This window comes from Amblyomma mixtum, chromosome 3 (genome assembly GCF_055824585.1).
Source record: "Amblyomma mixtum isolate Tamu chromosome 3, ASM5582458v1, whole genome shotgun sequence".
Lineage (NCBI taxonomy): Eukaryota > Metazoa > Arthropoda > Arachnida > Ixodida > Ixodidae > Amblyomma > Amblyomma mixtum.
Window position 1 is genome coordinate 274,863,847 of NC_143014.1, and position 14,540 is coordinate 274,878,386.

The 14,540-nt window shown below is 44.5% G+C and overlaps 1 protein-coding gene across 7 annotated transcripts in view; it reads right to left on the reverse strand.

The window, feature by feature from the left end:
* Nucleotides 1–570: 570 nt before the first annotated feature.
* The window catches only part of Cip4 (formin-binding protein 1-like Cip4), a 180,860-nt gene continuing 166,890 nt past the window's right edge, over nucleotides 571–14,540 (reverse strand). For 5 of the 7 annotated variants that reach the window (XR_016291402.1, XR_016291400.1, XR_016291399.1 and 2 more), the window contains exons 12-15: nucleotides 13,955–14,124; nucleotides 10,371–10,525; nucleotides 6,395–6,602; nucleotides 571–4,409 (exon numbers count right to left, since the gene is read on the reverse strand). Coding sequence is in view for 2 of the 7 variants with exons in the window: in XM_089583548.1 (XP_089439674.1) it covers nucleotides 6,445–6,602; nucleotides 10,371–10,525; nucleotides 13,955–14,124 (483 nt within the window). In the remaining 5 variants the exon portion in view is untranslated. Of the gene's footprint in view, nucleotides 6,603–10,370; nucleotides 10,526–13,954; nucleotides 14,125–14,540 lie in introns of all 7 variants that reach the window. The other 2 variants (XM_089583548.1, XM_089583547.1) reach the window with 2 other exon arrangements.

Genomic DNA, 14,540 nt, shown 5'->3' on the forward strand with positions numbered 1-14,540 from the left:
GGCACCTCTTCATTCCCACCATCCTCCCGTCCCTTACGGCGCGGTTCGGGTGCCCCCGAGATGAGAGGTAATCACTGCGCAATTTCCTTTCCTCAAAAACAAATGTTCATGTACCTCTAGGTGCTCTGTTGTATTGCGGTTTAGCGGTCACCTTAGGTGCCACGATAAACGTCCCGTGCACAGGCTTAACCCCCATCTGCACGCGGAAAATAGAAGGAGCAAGAGCAGCTTCTCGGCTGTAACACGAACTACAATATCTTTTTAGGGCATGCAATGCGAGCGAGCGTAAAGTGGTCAGTTATGGAGCACACCGAGTGGAACCCCTCTGGTCCGATATTTTCCATCAAAGTTGTCAGCAATGTAATGAACCAATGGTAACGGCAAAACTGAAGTGCTCTGATAGTTTTTTTATGGAGTTTAATAACTTGCAGCAAGTATGAATGTACTCATATCTTGTTTAAATGCACTCGCATGAATCTCAGTTCGGCACGCCTCAGCAGCAACAGAGAGTGGCCATCATTCTCTGTTTCTGCCTTCAGCACGCCAGATATCACATATTCAGGACCAAAGGACACATACGTCAACAATTTTTATTGTCATTCATAAATGTAGTTGGGGACAACAGATAAGAGGCGGGAAGGAAACACACATGAAAGAAAAGGCGGCAGGAAAATCACAGTAGCAAGGCAATTCACTCACTCTCATCTGCACATTCACTGATTCACCACAGACAATTTGTAAGCACATCCTCTGCATTACACAAAAACCACTCATTTAGTCATGCAGACTCTCAAAGGCTGGATTTGAGCCCAGCACTCTGCGGACTTGCCACAAAACATTAATACTTTAAGATGTCGTTTGGACACAATCTTACAGATATACGCTTGCTAGCACAAACTTACCAACAACAACAAAAAAACTAAAATATCCTACCATGAATAAAACAGAAATGTAGATATAAGGGGAGAACAGGCACACACTTTTTGAAAAGAATACATCTGTGAGGCTTAGCAACAGTCACTCACTCAGACAGCCATTATGGACACATCTCTGTATTTACATAAATGTTACACAATATGCCATTTGTTCAGGACACTGCACTGCTCATGACAGCCAGTCATTGGACATCATAAAAATACCTTGAAAAAACAGCCGCACTTTGTGTTCATACATGATCACTCTCTCATGCTAATTAAAAACAGGAAGCCACAATACTAAACAAAAATAGCACTCAGTATAATGAACCTCTGTGGTTTCTTGGGAGCTCATAAAACAGCCATTCCATTAGAAAAGATCGGTGCTTTAAGCATGCGACACAGGTAACATGAATGCAAAATGAGACGAGTGAAGCTTAAGTCAACGGAGCACATTCACTGATTTCCTACATGAGAGAAAAAAAAATGAGTTCAGCCAGCACAATGTCACGCCTTCTCTACGCTTGCTGCCAATTGCGAGCATGTCAAGAGGCAACAAGGGATTAGAAAGCAGATGAATATAAATCTGTAATGAGAATCTAGAAGACTGAACTTCATTACAATCAGAGCAGTATACAAGGAGTGAGAGAAGATTTGCAAGTGGCCTTTTGACAGAAAAAAAAAAACTGAAATAGTTGATTACCATTATATACTAAGATAGTAGACATCTTGGGTAAGTTTTCCACAACAGAAACAAATACCAGTGCTGTTGGGACCATTTGCGAAGAGTAATACGGTTGCTCTGCAGGCAAACTGTTACAAGCTCCTTTGAAGCTAGTCATGTTATTTCGGCAAAACAAAAAAAAAGCAGAATATATAAAAATAAGAACAATAGATTACGGTATAACGATACTCCATGCATAGCACGCAAAAATAATTTCTATAACATGTTGGCAGGATGCCAGTGTGTAAAAATAAACAAGGATGTTTGCCTCTGTGGTATTTAGTTCCCCATTTGATGGGCCATTGGGACACTTGAAAATCGCGCATATATACACATATATGGTGCACAAAAGTGTCACCCAGTATGCTGAACTAAACAACCTTTCCTTGTCTGCCCACGAAACACAGGCTGCAAGTCTGTCTTAAATGCACAGACTGCTTGCCACTGTGTGCATGCGTGGCTATTATTAGCCGAAATTGATTAGGCTACATTTTTTTGCCCTCCAGCCTTCAAATAGAACAAGAGCTATGAGGACCACAACAAAAAAAAAGCACAATGGCGAAAAAAAAAATCACATCAGCAAGCGCTACAGACTGCCAAAAAGGCAGAGGCGACAGAGTGTCAAACAAGTAAAGAGCTACATTGATGTAGTTCAACCTCAACGAAAGCCAACATTTCTTCACAAACTTCATTAACACAAAAAAAGAGCATAATAGAACATCATGCAAGTGAAAATGAGGTGCACCAAAACTCCACGGCATCATCTCTGCTCACAGTAACTTAACACTTATTGCATGGCAGAATGATGAATTCAGTTAAGCACAGTTTACTTCTAACAAATTCCATTTAGCAAGCGCGGGCAAAAGAAACTTTCTAGCAACACAATAAGCAACCACCTAGCGCATCATATTTATGACAATCATGCACAGCTGCATCGCAGTTCCTGTGAACTGTATTACCACCATCTTTGCATGTGTATGGCACGCACATATTTCAGCACAGGGAGAGGAGAATACACCCTCTGGCACAACTCATGCACATACAAAACAAGCACACCAACTGTGGATGGACTGCAAACTCTGCCTGCAGTTGGGCACTGTTACGAAAGTCTAACACCTCAGAAGCACGCGAGAAAGAAGAGCTTCTGAATTAGCATGCATAAATTCGCTGCTCAGATCGCTACGAATAAAAAGAGTGGCACAGAATGATGCATCTTTCCTGTGCATTCAGCGCTTTAGTAAAGCTTTGAGTAACAAGTGGTGGTTGGCAGTTGGTTTCTGAAGCCTGTTTTGAGTGAAGCAACACACAGATGCTTGTAAGCTGATGTGAACCTTGCGCATAAAGCTACGATAATGCTGCTCCTGGTATAGAGCTTGCCTTTCACTGCACCAACAATAGTGGAACTTAATCCCATATGCTGCAACCTTTCCAGCTTACAGCAGCACTTGTAGAATGTGTGTTGCCTGGCACAACCATAGTTAAAAGTGATGCAGCTCTCCACTGTGACAGAGGAGACTTCAATGGCCATCAAATCGATGACCCCCCACAGATGCTCTTTCCCTATTATTGGTCACCATTACTGGCCACGGGCGCGCATCCAAATGTGATCCAGTCTGGTTTCAGTATTGAAGGTGAGAAGTCGGGAGTGCAAGAAAAATCGCTGCCGACCCATAGATGACAGTTCACAATAAGCACCTAAATAAAGCTGTCACTTCTACCAAGACACAAACAACAAGTGCAGCCAAATTAAAGCAGCATGACCCTCTTAATATCACGATCTGGGTGAAATAAACATGCCAGGCAGCACAGAGCATGAAGTACACCACTAGGCTTCATGTGCCTGAACAGTCACTGCCAGAAAGGATATATACACATTAAAGTTGATGGAAAAAAAACACCAGCCAAAAAACAGACGAACACACGAAAAGTTAGGAAAGAGTCTCTTTCCTAACTTCTCGTTTTCCTGTGCTCGTCTGTTTTTTGGCTGGTGTTTTTTCGATCAACGTTATGCACCAACTACTAGCCCAACAACATGTTTTACACATTAAAGTTTTGCCGACACTGTTCCGATGATCTATGCAATCAGTTGTCTCACTAAAACATGCTGACTACCTTGGAAACTGGCTGTGTCAAGAAATAAAAGAAGCTCAAACATAATAAATACAATTAGCATAACTCGGACAGAAACAAGCTTTTGGGGCCACAATTTCTAAGGTGCATTTTTCTGCAACTGCTTCTTTCACTTTACTGGAAAGCACATCACCTTGACACCAGAAAACTAGGAAATCACTGCAATAAACATGCAGAAGGGGGAGCATTCCTGAAAAGAACATGCTCATACAACAAAAACTAAACCTTTTTTTCGATGTTGTCGACAGCCCATGCAAATCCTCGTACCTGCCCATTCATATCTGTCCATAGTCACACACACACACACACGCACAGACACAAACTAGTAGATATACAAACTCTCAGTACAATTCAGCGCGACTGCCCTTCTCTCTACATGAGCATGTGACTAAAGAGAAGGACCAGCTAAAAGTGCATTTCAGCCATCACCACCTTCTCTCTCTCTGCCTGTGCAGTGGCGGAGGATAAATTAACTGCGGGCATCCCTACATGGCCACTGGGGTCAAAACCAAAGGGAATACTGAGAGTGACGAAGCTTCCATCTTTCCATTCCATGGTGGTTGCTGTGCTGGGCAACCCTTCCCTGTCCTGTCCCTCCTGGATGAAGAGGAATGCACAAAAGAACTAAAGAGAAACAAGTCCTGAAACAGAAGCAGATACGCAACTCCTGTTAGCAGGAAAATTGCCCTTTCAAGATGGACACACTGCGCCATGGCAGCAAGCCCTCTCAAAGGAAACATCTCAAAGGCAACAAAACAAGATTCAAGTCGCTGGCAAATGAGTGATGTTATTGTATGAATTATCCAAATATTTAATCATAGAATGGCCCCCCAAAACTGCCAAAAACCGTTTGTGTGAAAACGAAATTTATTTTGTGGGAACCTGGGCAATTGTTTCCTTTTACGACAAACTGCGCGACAACAGCGATTTCTCACAGTTCCATCAAATTTGAACGAAAACATCTTCGACGGAGGTCCGTCTGGTTGGCTTTTTGGGATAGTTGAGAGAAAAAACTGACGCCAACCAACATTTTAATTTAGCCCAGCGTTTCGGGACCAACTCGGTCCCTTCTTCAGGGGTGACTAAAGTGTGCCAGCAGCAGCGGGGTGTCGCCTTCGCTCTCCCTTTGTCAGCACGTGGCGGAGTCCACTAACGTACGCGGAGGGGAGTTCTATTCATCGCCGCCTTTGTGAGCCGGATGTGCCATGACTCCACATGTCGCCTATAGAACAGGTTTGGCTCCACAGCCAAGACGCTCACCTCCTCGAAGGCTATTGGGTGGTCGGCGCGCTCGCAGTGTTCGGCGAGGGGGTTGGCTAAATTAAAATATTGGTTGGCGTCAGTTTTTTCTCTCAACTAGTTCCATCAAATGTTCCAATTCCTGCACGCTATCAGCAGTGGCAGAAGCAGAAATGCTCCACAATGGTGGAGTTCTCTACATGTGGCGTTGCATGTGAGGAGGCTTCACCACACAAATGACGAACACCCCGCGACAAGCGCGGAGCTTCAGCACACTGGTAGAACTGAAATACAACGCGGATGGAAAACAGGGAAACATGCATTGGCGCTGGAGTGGCAAAACGCCTTCGAAAAACAAAAAAAAAGAAAAGATCAGCAACAAGGCAATCACCTTGCCAAACTGGCTGGCAACGAAGCTCTGAAAACGAAACTACACAGTCGGACCGCCGGACTCTCTCTCAGCCTATCGACGGAACCTGCCGACCGTCAACACGCCTACATTTGCGCGCAGATCAGAGGGGTGTGGGAGGAAATGTAATATGCAATTCAGGCCTGCGGACGAATACCTGGACCATCACCTGTCGAGCACGTCATATCTTGACACAGTGCCTTTTCGGAGGCCCATTCGAACTGACCGATGTGAGCCCCATAGCATCCGAATAGAGCTTCTGACGCCACAGACTTGCACGGGCATTTGGCAGGACTCCGGCAGCAGTCAGAATTTCTGAATTAACTCGGACCGAATACACGAGGTTTTACTGTAGCAGTGCTGTCCCTCGTACGTTTTCGGAATGGAGGGCGGTTTCCAGCCCAGCATTGGTTTCTGGACGATGACAATAGCAATGCGTGGCTCGAAAACTGACTTCAGTGCCGTTCCTGGCAAGTCCTCAGTCCAAATTAACCAGTGCGCGTGCGATTTCACTCCAAATTAATGAGTGTGTGGTGCCATTCACTTATGTACATTTTTATTTTTGACGGGAGAGAGCAGGGAGGCTGAATTATCGGAATTAACAGGGGTGAAATTAACGAGGTTTGACTATTAAACATGCACTCGGACACTACACAAAAAAATAAAGCGAGCAGCGGGTACCGAAATGAACAGCCACATAGCCAAAATTTAGGGGGGACGTTCTCTCCCTTCCAAACGAGAAATTCTACACAGGAAAACCATGCTGAACCCAATGATGCAAAAAGCTCAAGAAACACACGGTTCAGAGACAAGACTGCCCCTCTAAGAGTGACCCCGTAAATCCGCCCCTGACTGAGCTATAGAAATGCTCTTGGTCACCCTGTCTTCTTCAATGCCGCACCATTTAGAGGTAACAGACTCCCGGAGGACATGCCTCATCAAGTCTTAGTGAACACTTATGCAAGTGAAGACACTCACCACACCTACATAAAAACAGCACTCGCTGAATAGTGGAAAGCATGGGTGGGCTAGCAGCTGTTGAACATCGTGCATTCGAGGTACGAGGTGGGCACAAAGCCCTCCTCTAGGTTCTCTCGTCGCACTCGTGTCCACCCGTCTCCTTGGTCTACCTCCACCACCAGGAACTCCTCCCCCTCCTCCATTGGGATTGAGCCCTCACTTTGGGCTGCAAAGAAAGACGGCACACTGGTGAGACACTCCTCTCTAGTCATCACACTTCACTGCATACAGGCTCTTTTTAGGGAAGACATGCCAGGCACGTTTCAAAAATCCCACAACAATAGGGAAACTAGCTGACTTTGAAAAAAAAAAAATCTCCCAGACTTTCCTGAAACAAAGAAGTTACAATGACAACTGTACTACAGCACAAAAGCCACAAAACAGCCAATTTTCCAGTAGCTTGGTCCAGCCAGCCTAGAAATGAGAGGTGAACTTAGTGGGTCATCAATTCAGGGTGCGCCCGGGGCAAGAGCTAAAGCATCGAGGGGCACTGGACAAAAGTGCACAAGATCTGCTATCAGTGGTTGCAATATTCTGCTGAACAGCTGCAGCAACACTACCAAGGTTTCCTCAGGTAGCCATAAGGCCAACCCGTGAAAGAGCCACACCCAAACAGGATTCCGAAAAGAAATTGCAGCTCTCGCACAAGTAAATTTCGCATCCAGAGGTTTGCTCTAGCGCTACCTATCATTTGGCAAGGAAGTGACCACCAATGCAAGCTGGGAGACTCATTACAGAAGAGCACAGCTTGAATCAAAATTCTATATCGTACACTGTAAAGCAATACATGGTATATGAGGGCTCCAAATGAATTTAAACTGCCAGGCGTTTTTTTCAATGTGCACTGACACACAGCCGTTTTTGTATCTGGAGGCAAAATACGGTCACTGCGGCCAGGATTGTACTCGCAACCTTGAGGTCAGCAGCCAAACGTCAAAGTCACTGAGCCACTCCGGCGAGTGAATTCAAATTAATGAAGAGTAAATTAACATTTCACAGTACTTACATTTTACCGGAGCTCACATACATTTTAAGCTACTACAATTAGTTGAATTTCTTTGGAGGCGAAATTCTAGAGGCCCGTGTACTGTGCGATGCCAGTGCACGTTAAAGAACCCCAGGTGGTCTAAATTTCCGGAGCCCTCCACTATGGCGTCTCTCGTAGCCTGAGTCGCTTTGGGATGTTAAACCCCATAAACCAAACCAAACCAATTAGTTGAGTACAGCCCTCCAAATTTTTAAATAATATCCAGGGAACTGACCACCCCACACTGCAGGCACCAGAGGCGAGAGGTAGGGCGTGCTCAGAAACCCTGCTTCTGTAGCAGGCGTCATCTGGTAGGCTGGCCCCTTTAGTGCGCACCAACCCCTCCGTGGCACACTTGCGAGTAGAGTGTTTCAACGTTCCAGCTCCCTTCGATCCACTGCCGCACGTTTCAGACTCTGGCTTCCCACAGTGTGCTGCGTTCCGAGCCCAATGCTCCGGCTCAGCTGCGTTTGCGGGCACTGTACCGGGAACATTCGTCTTTACGTTCTTAAAGCGGCGGCATCGAATGCCCTCCACAAGTCATTTTAAAGCACAAGCTGCTCGTACGACACATTCAGCCGCCAATCGCACATAGGCTCCTGCTGACCACACATAGCTCTTTGCCACGAACTCCATGCGCACAACCCATGCCTCGCTCCTGCTGCCAACTTCCTTTCCACTGGGTGGGATGCACGATCGCACGACGTTATAAAATGCCTCAAAAGGCCCCTTGAACACTCTGCACACTTCTGTATAGAGTTTATAGGTAGTTAAAGGAAAGGCGCTGTAGCAGTCTTAAACCATAAATGAAAGGACTGAGGAAAGTGTGAAAGAGGAGAGATTTAAAATATCAGCGATTACGCGTGCTCTCACTGCGTTTCGCGAGTTACACAGCGTAGCTTGTAGATTTGTGGAGTTTAACGCCTTAAAGCAACACATGGGCTATGAGGGACGCCATACACTCGAACCCAATTATACTCAACTCTGTTAGATCAATTTATCCTTTGTGTCAAGTAATTTCTGAAGACCTAAAAACCGCAACATGAATGCATGGGAAAATGTATGGTACATAGTACAAAAATTAGCTGTCACATCCGATGGACCGAACTTCGGGCAACACCGGTGGACTCAAGAAGCTGGCTTTCCCTCTGTACAACTCCTGAGGTTCGCTTTCCGCATAAACCTGCGGGTGCTACGATGCTAGGTAGTATGCGCAGACCAATGATGACACAGATTTTCCTTGAGTGTAGGCAGCGGGTACGTAGCCATCCAACCAGAACATGCATTTTTAAAAAGGCATGTTGCAACAGCTGTGCCCACACAGTCTTGCAGTTTGTACGTACAGTTGCTAGCCAGGATGCATCGACAAAGCTTTGACCACTAATGACCAGAAAAAGCAAGTCCCTGCGATTCTTGCAGAACACGCTTTCAGACCGGTGACCTACAGGTCTAATCGAAGAGCATGGATGACCTGCAAACTTTTTGCCAAGTTACTGAAGGCTGGTTATAGGAAGCATCTAATTGAGAGGCTCCTACAGTACCTGAGAACTGGAGGAGACTTAAAAATCGACCTCCTAGGCACCTTGTCTATGCTGAGTGGGTCGTGGAATGACACCAAAACAAACTAGACAGAACTGCTCCCGACATTCTAATCTCTGCTTTCCCGGAAAACACTGAGCAAATCATTTGTCGAGTGAGCCCAGCAAGCCGTCGTGGATCTTGATATGTGGAACCATTTCTCTGATATTCCTGGTGTTATTTGCGATAGGGCAGCCGTAGGTGACTGTCTCTGTAGACGGCAGCACTGAGACAGCAGGAGAGCATGTGGACAAATACATCATTGGCGATGTCATGGATAACCAGGATGCCACTGATGCGAACTCCGAGGAGACGTTGACAAAACCTGTGCCCACATGCTTTCACATGCTCCGTACGACCAGCATGGTTTGTTGCTATTGCATGTCGATAAAAGGCTGTGGTCTCAGCTGTTCGGAGTCCGTCAATAACACTGAAAAATGTGTTCCCTCTGACGCAATGCCGATGAAGAAACAAAAAATTCATGACTATTTCGCTCGGTACTCTGCGCGCAGTACATGGCTATCGCAGAAATACATTTTTTTCCATCTCATTGTGTTTGTATGTTAAATTTACTACAACTTTTATATCGAATGACATACTATATCAAACTCAATGGTGTTTGATGTATACAGGTTCGACTGTAGTGGAGGACTCTGAATATGTTTAGACCACCTGGGGCTCTTTGCGTGCGATGATAATACACAGCACATGGGCGCAAGCGTTGTTTTTGTTCTTACGATTGCAACTGTTTCCTTGGATTTTGTTTGATACTCATCAGAACTATGTGTGTTTCAATGCAAAACTCCGCACTGTATGCGGTGGCCAGGTGGAATCAAGTGGGTGCACAGTCTTGGTGTTGCGCTGTGCAGTAGCAATGGGTGGCAGGGGACGCATGTGGGACGCGAGCAGCGAGAAGCATTCATCATCCTACTCGAGTACTGATGACTCGGACGACTCCGAGTAACACTTCGTGCCCTTGTGGCAAGCACTGCAGATATGAGCAGCATTTAAATAGTGTCATCACTGTACAGACGGTTGAGTCACAACTGTTTCAAGGCAAGGATACCTTTTGGTACTTTTGTCATTCAATGATTCATTATTTTATTTTTTATTCTTGGAAATTGTTAGTTGGGGTTGACCAATATTCCGGTTTTTACAGTACACAGTTCCCCGCTATTACACTATGCTCAGAACTTGGTGCTGCTGATGACGATGGTACCCCTCTGTAATGCCCTCAGGGCCAAGAGGGTAACTTGAAGTAAATAAATAAATTATGTTTGCAACTCCTTCATGCTTATGCAGTAAGGGTCTGCCACCAAATGCACTCACCATCGAACGCATAGATGGCCACAGCCTTCCCCAGGGCCGGCAAAAGCTCTGCCTCAAACGAGTCCACTTCGTAGCCATTCTCCTCAAAGTCCCCATCGTCATCAGGGATGCTTGTGTGACTTGTTCCAAGACCACTCTCGGGACGACAAGCCGCACTGAGAGCAACAGAAACAGACCAGAATATTGAAGAAGCGTAGCTTGTTGGGACAGTTGGTGCATGGTAAGTGGAAAACCAGCGGAAAGGACGCGTTCACAAGGAGAAGTACATCGGACAACGCTGGAAACAACTGAAATATTCTTTACTTGGTGAATGGCCAACAACAGAACAGGGCGCACATGCACGAGAGCAACCACAAACGCTATCAAAACAACAAGAACAAAATTGATTAAGCGACGGAAGATTGCATGTGGCAACCTATGTCCCATTCATGAAACTGTACTCTTTTGCCGTGAACCTGACAGAGCTGTCACTGACGCATTCAGTTGCTAACTGCTTGATTTTGAAGGCTTCTAAGATTTCTCACTCAATCTGCGTTTTACCACGGCCGATGATTCTGACATTACGGAACAGAGGGGTGCAGTCTTTGCAGTTTCTGCTAAGACAATGCAACCACTGCAAAGACTGCAACCACTTTTTTAGTTTAGTTTAGTTTATGGGTTTTAACGTCCCAAAGCGACTGAGGCTATGAGAGACGCCGTAGTGGAGGTCTCCGGAAATTTCAACCACCTGGGGTTCTTTAACGTGCACTGACATCGCACAGTACACGGGCCTCTAGAAGCAACCACTTTTTTAAACATGTTTGCAAAATCTCCACATAATTTGTGCAAATTATGCAAGCAAATACAGTAATCCACACATACAACACAAAAACGTCAGTAAACCAAAAGCAGGCAGAAAACAATGCCTATCAAGATGGACAGCAGCTTTACTTTTCAACTGGTTTGGTTTGGTTTATGGGGGTTTAACGTCCCAAAGCGACCCAGGCTATGAGAGACGCCGTAGTGGAGGGCCCCGGAAATTTGGTCTTCTTTAACATGCACTGACATCGCACAGTACACGGGTCTCTAGAATTTCTCCTCCATCGAAATTGGACTGCCGCGGCCAGGATTTTCAGCTGGTTTCTTGGACTCTTCATAGTCCCAACTAAGGTCATACCATCTGAATTGATCCTGAGGTTCACTGCTACCGCTGCCATTCAAAAAAGTTATCTCGAGGCAGAAAAAAAAAAACGCGACACTGAGGTCATTTAAAGGGTCCAGCTATCCGGGAGGTTGGCAGGTTTGCTAAAAAACTTCCATGCCGCACTGTTCAGTCCCACACCAAATTAGTTTCGCAGAAAAGTTACTAATTACTTGAAAATTAAGTTGACTTCTTAAGACTACATAACTGAAAGCCTAACAAGTCGGAAAATGCAGTGGTAGCCTTAAAATAGCCCGTGAAATCTATGGGTGACTGGTGACCAATGCTCAACGAGGAGGAAGACTGCTTGAAAAAAATATTAATGAAGTCACAATTACAATATTTTCAGGGAACACACCTTTGTGTAGAAATTCTAAACATGTCATTTAATTTCACGTAAAATGATTCCTTGTGCACTTATGTATTATGTACTGCAAGAGTTTTTTGTCAGGAGCTTTCAGGAAAGTTTGCTGCAGGGAGCTTGCCAAAATGCACGCCACATGCTTTTCCCATTGTACAAGGAATGGAATAAGGGCAAAATTACCACTACAGAACTTGAGTTCAGGCGTTTTGAAGTGCCACTTCAGAAACCGGAAGAAAAGTTTGTACTGTTGGAGTTTCCGAAGTGGGGATTTCAAAAACCTATAACTCCAGTTCTATGACAAGCAGATTATGATTTTACCCTTCTTGCATTCCTTGATGTCAAGAAAAAGCAATGGCAAACATTTCAGCAAGTCCCTTGCAGCAAAACTTCTCTAGACAAATTCTCTAGACAAAAATTTGCATAAGATTACATGAGTGCATAACGTTTTTTTTTACATGAAATTATGTAAATATAGCATACCTGGAATCGGCATGCAAAAATACATGTTCCCTGAAAATTCCATAGCTGTGACTTCATTAATAAAGATTTTTTTAAGGGGAGACGCAGGTCCTGAAATTAAAGATATCATAATGAAATTAGGTGTGTATGTGTGTTTCTTCGTGTTTTCAAAAATATAGTTAGTTTCAGTATGTCTCAATTTGTTCCATATTACAGAAAAATAACTGAGGCCTAATTAGTTAAATTCTTACAGGTAATTAAGACACTTTCTGCTATTTCTTGGTTTTGACTGAAATTGAGCTGTAGCCAATGACCTGCCATCAGGAGCTATGCTAATTATATTACCGAAGTAAATCATAAAAATATTAAATTTTATCAAGGCACCATAATTATGAAGTATAGTTAGGTGACATTATGGTTCACAAAATTTGAAATGTTTGACTCATCCAAACAAAAACAGCATAGCTCCACAATTTTGTCCTTTCTGAATTCAACGGTACAAGATTAATTGAAATTTCACCATAAAAACATAATAAAGACATCTGTGAGGCTAGTCATGTTGGCAAAAAACACAAAGCTGAGAAAATTGCATTTGAAGTGCACGTGCCAGCCATTCGGAGGTCGCTGTAGAGGCTTCATAAAAATGTGGAATGCAGGCATTCCGAAAATATCTCAGAGTAGTGAGTAATAACAGGTAGTGGGGAAGGGGCCCGGCTTTCGAACAAAACCAAGATGGCAAGATGAGATCGAACAAAACCAAGCGACGGGCGCGAAGTCACATTTCGCTATTTCAGGCTTCGCAAGCGTGAAATATATAGTTATTTTAGAAGATGGAGGTTGATCTTGGAGCTTTTTAGGCTTTATAGTTTATTGATCCTGAATACGTCACTTTTTTCAAAAAATCGAAATTTTTGCATTTTTGATCATTTTAAGACCCGCGTCTCCCCTTAAGACCCTCTCCTCCCTTAATGGGCACAGTATGAAAAGAACTAAAGAGCTAAAAATATAACCGTGAAGCACATTGTCCCATCAGTTCCAGTAGCCCGGCAAAGAAGGCCGTGCATAAATGCGACCCTTGTAAGGTATCCAACTCTTCCAAATGCTGCTCAGTTTTTACTAACGTTCATTCATGTCATCTTAAACTGACCAAGCAACATCTAAAAGCGTCAATTTCTACTAACTGTGACTGATAACACTGGATGGAATGCCACACTGAGTTTGGTAAGAAGCTTGTGCACTGCTTAGAAAGTCGCATTCACAAAACAACATAAAGAGGGAGAACCTCAGAAGCAGACAACACGAAGTGCAAACAGCAACTGACAGCTCCACTCCAGCACCAGTGACACAGGAAAAATGGAAAAAAACTTATAAAAACCCGAGTAGAGCAAACAGCTACCAGTTGCACCTTATTGCTTCTACCCCGTCCTTCCCCTTTATATTGTTCTGTGAATGCAGCTTTTTTTTGGCAGCACACAAACTTCTTACCAAACAGAATGTCACAGCAAGTAGCCCCTGTACACTATGACAATTTCTTCCATCCGTGGGCAAAAGCAGCTAGGTACTCTGTCGGGTGGCGCTCACTTGTTGTGTGCTGTGATGGGTGTCGATGGGCCCTTGTTGTTGTTCTGGTGGTTGTTGGACACACTCGACTCAGAGGCGCTGCGCGAAAGTGAGCCCTCCGAAAAGCTGTTACGGTAGCGCTTCTGCGTGTCCGGAGTCGCCATCTGACTATCCACCTCTGTCAGGTAATTCTGCACAGAACACACAAATTATTCCAGCAGACAGCTGCGGAGTGTCAACAACTCATGTCCCAGCCGGCAACCCCCAGCAGCAGATAAAAGTGATGGTAGTTCAGCCATAAGGAAACTGAGCTGTTCCGCTTCTTGAGCCAACACTGGGAAAACTATATACTACAACAATGGCAAGTGGGGCTAGTTGGTGGCAGTCCATAGTGAGACAGTGCCAAAGACGACAAGCAAAAAAACACTGCTTCCCATATGGCCACCACATCACAAACGCGGCTGCATTCAGTTATTTAAGGGGGGACACTGGTCTTGAAAGAAAATTTTATTAATTTAGTCATAGTTATGAAATTTTCAGGGCACATGCATTTTTGTGCGCTGATTCTAGATATGTCATTTAATTTCATGTAAAACAATTCCTTGAG